General features: G+C 37.0%; 1 protein-coding gene across 1 annotated transcript; it reads left to right on the top strand.

Moving 5' to 3' along the window:
* Window positions 1-265: 265 nt before the first annotated feature.
* LOC137387046 (uncharacterized) lies at window positions 266-10,336 on the top strand. Its single transcript, XM_068073331.1, has 4 exons — window positions 266-488; window positions 879-992; window positions 2,304-2,468; window positions 10,083-10,336. The coding sequence occupies exons 1-4, from the start codon at window positions 266-268 to the stop codon at window positions 10,334-10,336; spliced, it is 756 nt and encodes a 251-aa protein (XP_067929432.1).
* Window positions 10,337-10,794: the final 458 nt, after the last annotated feature.

Below are 10,794 nucleotides of genomic sequence, written 5' to 3'. Positions count from 1 at the left end.
AATTTAACAGTATATTATGCATAACTATGTGTACATGTATGTCTCAAATGTATTGTCACAGCCTTTTATTCAACCGCGCTCTAAGTATTGCTACTATTAATGAGCGCCAGGTTTTCTTATATAAAAGTACAATCAGAAGTAAATTGAAATCATAACTGAGATTGCGCTGATTTTAGCTTAGTCATTGTTATTATTTATCGTTATTATTCATCGTTATTATAATGATATCATTAAAATATCAAAATTGATGGTCTTTCTTGTATTGATGTGTGTAGTAGAGAAACATGCGGATGTTCGGCTGCCTTCCGCGTCATCATTGCAAGTTGGTCAGCCTAGCGCCTCATCTAATACTGAGATAGAGACCAATTCTAAACCTACATTATCATCAGCTCTGCCCAGGCAGCCAGCACAGCAGTTCAATAAGATGAACTTGTCTGACCCCATGATGACCTCTATACCGGATGTTTCTGCAAGTAGTTCATCTAAAGGTATCATATTCCTACTTGTTCTCTCAGTTTCCAGCAATCTTTCCCTCGCAGCTCTATTGTAAATTAAAATTTGGTGCTTTCGAAGTTTTCCAAGTTTGTTATGCCCAGCTACAGCTTTAGATTGTCTTTAGGGTATGGCTTCTGCTGTCATTATTGACAGCGAGTTTTACCTGAATTGATCAATGAGAGATAAATGAGAGTTCTTGATACTCTACCACCATGATGAGAGTCATTGCAAGGATCAGTGATAGCACTATCACTGATATTTACTCATGTATCAGTGATAACATTACACTGATGATAGAGCAAAATAGTATTTGTTATCAACTAATGGGAGTTTCTGTTCTTGCAATGTGCCAGTTTGTATAGGAAAAAAGGCCTTATTTGCAGCCATGTCTAAGGGAGCCATTAGTGATCATACGGACCAGGACTTGCTGTCCAGTGCTGCACAGGCATGGGCCTATCTACAGTCCCAGACTGGTGCTACGCCTACTAAGTGCATCGGTAAGATGACTCCTGCCATATACTGGCTTTACGTACTTCAGCTGTTCTAAAGATATTACAGTTTTGTACGGTTATTATTATATCACTATAACACTAAACACCTGGTAGAGTTGAGTATACAGTGTTGTATTATTATTATGTATGTTACTGTTGTGCAGTCTATGTTCACAGCTATGTCTGTATGACTCTACTAATTTACTACTAAGGTATTGAGTCCTATGTTCACAGCTGTGTCTGTATGACTCTACTCATTTACTACTAAGGTATTGAGTCCTATGTTCACAGCTATGTCTGTATGACTCTACTCATTTACTACTAAGGTATTGAGTCCTATGTTCACAGCTATGTCTGTATGACTCTACTCATTTACTACTAAGGTATTGAGTCCTATGTTCACAGCTGTGTCTGTATGACTCTACTCATTTACTACTAAGGTATTGAGTCCTATGTTCACAGCTGTGTCTGTATGTCTCTACTCATTTACTACTAAGGTATTGAGTCCTATGTTCACAGCTATGTCTGTATGTCTCTACTCATTTACTACTAAGGTATTGAGTCCTATGTTCACAGCTGTGTCTGTATGACTCTACTCATTTACTACTAAGGTATTGAGTCCTATGTTCACAGCTGTGTCTGTATGTCTCTACTCATTTACTACTAAGGTATTGAGTCCTATGTTCACAGCTATGTCTGTATGTCTCTACTCATTTACTACTAAGGTAGTGAGTCCTATGTTCACAGCTATGGCTTTATGACTCTACTCATTTACTACTAAGGAATTGAATCCTATGTTCACAGCTATGGCTTTATGACCCTACCCATTTACTGCTAAGGAATTGTCTATCCCTTGTTATCTTTTTTGGCTGGATCTCACCAGGTTGTTTTCCCGGTTATTGCTCTATTGCGGTTGACCGCTTCTAAATCGTTATTATTTTTTTAAACGTTAAAAAGGCGACTGTTAGGGAAATGATGAATTAATGTTTTTATTAGTTTTTGTGTTGCTCAGTGCTGTAGACTGGAAATGAGTTATTTATCATGCAACAATACTGTGCAACTAATATTTCCACTGAATGCATAAAACTACATGTATTTGTGTTTTTATTAAGTTAACATCAACTTTTTTTAAGTTATTAGCACTACATTAACAAACTATCACTGAAATGCAATTCCGTCTGGTTGCCTCTCAATATTTAAGCTCTGCATACGACTTCATCAAAAAATTCATAATATCCTTGACTGTAGCTCTCTCAAATTCACAGTCAGTAAAATCCTGTCGCGTGGTTCATATCTAATTTTGTTTTCATTTCTTAGAGTCTCAGATGTTGGATCCTCCGACTGTTCGAATATGTTTCTCCAATTTTGCAAATGATAGTCAGCTTGCTGTTGCGGATCCTCGCCATCGGAGTCTTTCTCTCGCAGGGGTGAAGAATCCTGACACACCTCTTAGCAAATTCATCAATGCGCCTTCCAATGCAGGTTGGTGTAGCTTGGTCTATATTGCCAAGTTTTGGTCTTTAACTCATTCGCACCTAGGCGCGAGTTAACTCTCGTATTTATAACGTTGCTAGGCACCCAACGCGAGTTAACTCGTGTTCGAAATGTAACAACTCCTTGCATCAATCTTTTTAAATTATAAAATAATATTTTCGATTAGTTAGAAAGAAAAATTTCTGGCCAATCAGACAAACTTTAAAATATGTCTCTATGACGTCCCTGGCAAAAGTTATAACTGAATTAGTACACTCATCTCAATATCTACCAAAACCGGAAATCATCGTGCCGACTTGAAATTTTATCGTTCACGATAAAATTTCAACTCTAGAAGTAAATATGCAGATTTAGAAGTGGTAAGACGTTGGAAGACTGCATTAATCAAATTAAAACATCATTTTTAATGTTTCAAAGTTCTTATTAACTTTTAATTTTGCCAATTTGAATTGTTATGCTTGAATAAAAATGCACTCTTCGGGCTGCCAGCCGTAGTCAGACCAATGATATACAGCCCCCCAAGGATAGCCGACGGCGCTCATATGGGCGGGGTTTAATGATGAAGCTCTGTTGGGATTAACCCGAACACGGCATCCGAACAAACAAATATGCTGAATAACAAATAAGCTTTGCCTGCTGTCCCATCTTATTGGCAAGGTAAAACAATGTGATACCGATGAAAGACTTTGTCATTTTATATTAGTGGTGGCAAAATATTAATCAAAAACTAGAAAAAAAATGCCGTTGTTCGGGTAATTATATTCAACTTTAGGCATATACTACGACCTTTACTAATTTTAAAATTACTGAAAGTAGGTAATTGGAAATGTTTTATTTTGAATAGATACATTATTTTGGTTAGGCATTACCCCTACATTGCAGAAATTCAATGTTTGCCATTGTGACCCGCGGGGTCTACTGGCTGAATAAGCTAATGAAACGATAACAGCGATTCGTGTTTTCTAAAACCTAACAAGGCAATGCGACTGCCCCGCGAGAGTTGTGTTTGCTCCGAAACCCAGGCTAGCACAATCCTAAAAGAGCTCCATCATTAAAACCCGCCCATATGATAGCCGTCGGCTATCCTTGGGGGGCTGTATATCATTGGTCAGACTAACGTTATCTTTTTGTTTCGATAGGATCATATTGATTCTCAGAGCTGTCTATGAAGTCTGAAAAGTCAAGAACAGAATTATTGAACATATGTTTATTATTTGAAACATTTTTATGACGTTTTGTTTGAGTTATATTGGCATATATTTTTGCTATGCTTTTGTTTGAAGGATGATACTCATGAAGAAAAATTCAAAGTTTCATGATTTTCATGTTCATGACTAACTGCATATGTATAAATAATATTCATAACTATGTATTGTATGTAATAAATAAAATAAATAATAAGTAATAAAAGTAAAAATAATAAATAAATAATTTCAGTCAAATTTTATATATTTTGCAATTTTTATGGTGCAAATCTAACTTTGTTTTAGCAGATGACAATTTTTTCAATTTTGGAAATTTCCTGAAACTACCTTCTTTGAGGCACGGATCTACATAAAAGGAATACCAGTTGTCTATATGAATGTAATATAATTTCAAAGAGGAGACTTGGCTGGTTCTTGTGAAATTTGAATCAGTGAATTATCTCAAGTCTGTCTCATGTAGTAGTATTTTGAATTACGGCAACGTTCTGAAAAATTAGCGGTATCTGGGGCTAATCGCCTAAAAGTTAGTCAGGTGCAAATTAGTTAAAAGAGCTCATTCTCTTTGGCTATCGTTGTTGCTTGCTTTCGATTTTTCCTGATAGCTGTTTGAACTCACAATCAATGGTTTTTCATTAAAGGTTGACTTGCAACAAAATTCACATTACAGTTATTTGGTATCAAAAGATTCGCCATGTCTTACTCTGTTGTGTAGTAGGTGCCAAATATGTGGGAATGTGATTAAAAGCTCTTGAAAGCTCAAAAACGAACAGAAAATTGCTGCGACACGAGACCGCCCTAGTTTGGATTCGTTTTTCAAAACGGCTAAAATGTGACGTATGTGTGGGAGATGGTTTATGTATACACTTTCATGCATCCTTATTCGTCGAACTATTTTCACAAATATACTTCAAGCTTGCGATAAACACCATGTCTATTGTTCTTACGCGTCTATTTTATTGGCATCGTAATGCTGCAACTTTGAGCACTGATATCTCAAAACATAGCATAAAAATATGTTTAATTTTTTAAACTTAGCTTGAACGATTGCATATCATCCTCTGATAAAAATGATGAGCCTTTTGGTCCGCTATGATGGTCGAAAAATGCTGTAGAAGTTGTTCGCGCCATATGGCGGGAATTGTAAGTCACATGATCAGATAATGTTAGTTTCAGTTCAAGTTTGATCTATCGCAAATAGCAGATACGCTTTCTCATATTAAACTTGTTAATTTCAATTCGTCATAATCTCTAACGCGCCACATCGTGTTTGTGCAGCTGGCAAGCTGAGAAGCACCTTTTTTCTTGGCCAAGAGCAGAGAAAAGACCAGACCTTCACCGGGCGTGGAACAACTGGGTGAAGCTGGATGTGACAAACTTTATTTATTCGCCTGCTTACTCTTACCTTCGTTTTCGCCATTTCAAAGACGACATGTTTTCTAACCTGTTTGCATACTCCATATGCCACCAAAGCACGTGAGTAATTTATGTTATGAACCACTTGTATTAGTAGTAGTAACTCGGGTTATTTTCTAGTATTTTTCTAATACTACTGTATTAATCTATATTTAATATTACAATATTAATGTCATTTAATTGTAATATGATATTATTAGTATTTTATCTTTTTAATTACGTGTATTATTCTTATTACAATAACAAAACTAATTCATACTGCATATCTATCTGTAAAACGTAATATATTAATCTATAATTGATAAAGTAATTTTACAAGTTTCACGATTAATTTCGCCAAATTTCTTAACCCCACTCACTTATAGATATGTTATATAAAATAGTTATTGTCATTTTCTGGTATCATCGTTATTAGCATATTAGTATTATTAGATGATAATTATTAGTATTAGATGATGAAGAGTTTGTGACAACCACTGAAAACTGGGTAGAGTTTGAGCGCCATGTTGGCCAGCGTCAAACACTCTCCAATTACATGTAAGATAGAGCTGAACTTAACCAAACTTGACAAAATATAAAGAATATCTATAGAGTTATTACTCACATTTTTATGTTTACAATATCATGGATTCTGATAAGGTTTTGTAAAATCTGTGTCATGATTGCATGGTTATATATTTATTCTTTTTCTGATCAAGCAAATATGATATAATAACAGGAAATGATGTTGTACAAATCTTACTGCAAGTCAACTATTGTGTTGTGATTTCAGACCTGAATCCTCCTTCAAAGAAGAGAAAATAATAGTAAGTGTGACAGCACTCCAGCGACTATTTCCATGTCACGCCTGCGCCCTCCCCCGCTCATTCACGATGGTGCGAGAAGGCGGATGGGTAGAGTTCAAGGTTACATGTGCCTCCTGTCACCAATCGTACACTTGGGAAACAACTGCCAGGGTGAACAGAGCTCACATCATCAACCCCCTGCTGGCAGCTGCATCACTTTTTTTTTTTGGCGGATGCCTTACGCAGAACCTCCGTTTTCTGTCGCTCACGAACATCGCGATACCAAGCCACAGCGTTTGCCTCTACCAACAAAGAGAATACTTACATGGTATGAGTGTTAATATTTACCCATAAACTTGGAAAATGTGAGTAAAAGCTAGGCACACTAATTGAATAACGACATTTAGAAACAATTTTTTTCTTGAAATGAAAATATGTCATCCTTCAAGCGAAATATATTATAATTTGAAATTCTGATTCTTCATCATAATATAACACAAAAAGGGGGAAAAGGATTCTACATTCTTAGACTAATGATAATGATACAAATTAATCTTGTATAATGAATTTTTACAATATTTTATAGTGTATTGCTGAGCAGTACACCCTGCATAACGAGGGATTGGTGGCAGCAATCGATTGGGAGCTTGATTTGGCAGGTGACAGTAGATGTGATAGTTCGGGGCATTGCGCACTATACGGGGCCTACACTAGGATGGATCAGAGCTGCTGTTTAATAGTCAGCAGCCATCTTGTCATGGTAAAACTTTGACAGTTTTTACTTCACAGCCTGACAAAAACTGAATTTTTTTAGTCGTTATTAATACATAAACATGAAGTTGCTGATTCTGCTAAATAATTCATTCAAATAATGTGAAAGTGATTGTTGGTCGTAACTTTTTTACTTTGCAGTCAATGGAGACCACCAGCTCTAACGCCATGGAGCTGGAAGGCTTCAAGCGATGCCAGTCCGATCTAATTTCCCACGGCCTGAGAGTGAGGTCTATTACAACGGATGTTGTTAAAAAAGTTGTCTGCATACCGCAAGCTTGTGTTTTGGCTTATGCTGCAAATTCGTTGCAGTGAGCGGCGGCCTTTACCTGCCTGCTTGGTGTCTAAGATTCGAGCTCTTTTTCCACCAACAGATGATGAAGAAGAGTTGGCAGACTTGCAAACAAGATTTGCGGCATAAACCAAAATACAAGATTGCGGTATGCACACAACCTTTTCCGAGCATTTGGCGATGGCTCTCCAAATGGGAATAGATTATCTACCAAAACAATTATTGAAAAACAATAATTGCTGATCATCAAAATAATCTCGATCTTTATATAATAAAATCATAAAACTAATACACTCTCTACTGTAGTAAGTGTACAAGCCAGATATAACAATTCTCCTTGTGTTCTACGAGTTCAGAATATGTGTGTTCAACCGATGCATTAAATGTGTAACACAAGAATTGTAGATAATGCATGACACATTAGCATAGCTTTGGTGTTATTGGCATTAAATGAAAATCCAACTCACTATGATATCGCAGGTAATTATTCCACTCCAACTCAAGGGGTGCAGGCGCCACAAGTTCGTCCACACCAGGATGCATACACAGGCATTCATGCTCCCCGCGGTCATGGAGACGATGCGCAAACTCAGCATCATGGCAGCACAAACATTCAGGAAGAGATGGCATGTCTTGACAGCGCTTGCAGACACACCACTTTGTAGCTGGTGGTATTAGCTCCTAAAGAAATGAACAGATATGTCTATGCAACCATAGCTAATACATCAGGTCGATGTTATCCAACAGTATATCAGTGCAGCACTAGATTTAAATATTAAAATTGTTAATGTTGTCATTCGAGAAAAATCTGTAATTATTTTTTCGCAATATGAAGCGATAATTATCATCATTAAAATCATATACATGTATATAATAATAATATTCGTTCTATCACTCTCAAGCTAAAATATTACTACTAGCTAGCTTGGAACATAAGGCTGGCTAGTGGCGGTGCTTACTTGCTGGGAGGTTTGATTCTGTTGAGCATCTTCTTCAGATAGAGCATCAGGCTCGAAACGCCAGGGTCTTAACTCTTCAGAATTTGACATTTTTTATGATCGCAACTCGGACATGTACACGTATGTTGAATAGTCAGACGGAATGGCCAAGCTGAAACTGTAAAGTAGCGAGCATCTATATTTGATACGGGGTCTTAGGTAAAACCCGAAGTGTTTGTCATAAACTATTGCTACGATAAGTTTGATATTGAGCGTTGTATTGGCCTTTCAATTCACGTGAGAACATCACGTGACAAGACAATAACCAAACTCCACGGATACGTCATCGAAATCAAGAGATTTCAATCTATGGCGGCTTTTTGTTTTTGAGCTTTTAAGAGCTTTTAATCACATTTCCACATATTTGGCACCTACCACACAACAGAGTAAGACATGGCGAATCTTTTGATACCAAATAACTGTAATGTGAATTTTGTTGCAAGTCAACCTTTAACAGACTCCCCAACATAGATCATGATCTTTCTTAAATGTTGACTTGCAACAAAATTCACATTACAGTTATTTGATATCAAAAGATTCACCATCTTTTACTCTGCTGTGTTGTAGGTGCAAAATATGTGGAAATATGACTACAAGGTCTTAAAAGCTCAAAAACGATCAGTTAATCGCAGCCATCACGAGACCTGCCGTAGGTTAGAATCTCTTTCCAAAACGGCTCAAATGGGACGTAGTTGTATGGGATAGCTTCTGTTTACACTTTCAAGCAACCTCATTTGTCGAAATATTTTCACGAATATACTTCACGCATTCAATAAAACCATGTCTATTGTTCTTACGCGTCTATTTTATCGTCATTGTAATGCTGTCACTTTCAGCACTGATATCCTATAACCTACCATAAAAATTTGTGTAATTTTTTAATCTTAGCTCAAAGGAGTACATATCATTGTCTAATAAACATGACGAGCCTGTTAGTCACCTGTGATAATTGAAAAATGCTGCAGAAATTGAACACGAAGATGGGTCACATGATCAAATTACGACTAGACGATTAGACCAAGCCGAAACAAAACTGTAAAGTAATCTATATTTGATACGGGCTTTTGGGTAAAACCCAAAGTGTTTGTCATAAACTAGTGCTACGAGAAGTTTTATATTGAGCCTTTTATTGGCCTTTCAATTCACGTGAGAACCTCACGTGACAAAACAATAACCAAATGTAATGACTATGTCAGAGAAATAAATTGATTCCAATCTACGGCAGCTTTTCGTTTTTGAGCTTTTAAGAGCTTGTAATCACATTTCCACATATTTGGCACCTACAGGCTACAACACAACAGAGTAAGACATGGTGAATCTTTTGATACCAAATAACTGTAATGTGAATTTTGTTGCAAGTCAACCGTTAAATAACAAGTTGTGTTAGGTAGCTGAATTGATCACTCTCCTCGCAATGACAGAAATGGCAACAAGGGCATATTTCATAGGAAAAAATTAGGAGTTTCAGTCAAGCACAATTTTTAGGACTTGGTGATTTATCATTGTCCATGATTGCTGGCTCCCGTTTTTTACTCAGTTGCACGAAGTAGTCTGAGATTATACGTCTGCCATTGCTAAATGTCTTACTCGGTTGATCAGAGTAGTCTGAGATTATACATTTGCCATTGCAAAATGTCTTACTAGGATGATCAGAGTAGTCTGAGATTATACGTTTGCCATTGCAAAATGTCTTACTAGGATGATCAGAGTAGTCTGAGATTACACATTTGCTATTGCAAAATGTCTTACTCGGTTGATCAGAGTAGTCTGAGATTATACATTTGCCATAGCAAAATGTTGTACTAGGTTGATCAGAGTAGTCTGAGATTATACGTTTGCCATTGCAAACTGTCTTACTCGGTTGATCAGAGTAGTCTGAGATTATACATTTGCCATTGCAAAATGTCTTACTCGGTTGATCAGAGCAGTCTGAGATTATACAGTTACCATTGCAAAATGTTGTACTAGGTTGATCAGAGTAGTCTGAGACTATATGTTTGCCATTGTAAATTGTCTTACTAGATTGATCAGAGTAGTCTGAGATTATACCTTTATCATTGCTAAACGTCTTACTAGATAACCGCATAGTAAGCAGTATGATTAATGTTGCTTTTTCATCAATGTAGCTTGTATTGCAGGTGTTCTCAATGCATCTTTGAACACATTGCTGGGCGCCCCTTCTCTTAAACTATACTTCCCTATCGGAGTCTGCCCATATGATGACGGGTTGGTCGTGTGCAATAGCGGAGACAATACAGTTCTTTTCATTCGCCACAGTTCGGAGGGACAGGTTTTCAATGTTCTCCAGTTGAATGTAAGAATACTGCGCGTTCTTGGTTCTTTACTGTTGTTCCATGGACTGCTCATGGTCACACCAAACATCATATCATAAGCTAGCCACAAAATCCGTAAGGAATCATGTGGAGCACCAAAAGATAATGTGAGGGTTTGTTCATACACCTAGCAATGAAGCTATCCATGTTCATACACCTAGCAATGAAGCTATCCATGTTCATACACCTAGCGATGAAGCTATCCATGTTCATACACCTAGTAATGAAGCTATCCATGTTCATACACCTAGCAATGAAGCTATCCAAGTTCATACACCTAGCGATGAAGCTATCTATATTGATACACCTAGTAATGAAGCTATCCATGTTCATACACCTAGTAATGAAGCTATCCATGTTCATACACCTAGCAATGAAGCTATCCATGTTCATACACCTAGCGGTGAAGCTAACTATGTTCATACACCTAGCGATGAAGCTATGCATGTTCATACACCTAGTAATGAAGCTATCCATGTTACAAATGCTGTAGGTAGATATAAACTCATTTCTGCAC

The sequence above is a fragment of the Watersipora subatra genome, chromosome 1, assembly GCF_963576615.1.
Source record: "Watersipora subatra chromosome 1, tzWatSuba1.1, whole genome shotgun sequence".
NCBI lineage: Eukaryota > Metazoa > Bryozoa > Gymnolaemata > Cheilostomatida > Watersiporidae > Watersipora > Watersipora subatra.
This window is presented reverse-complemented; position numbering and strand designations above follow the sequence as displayed.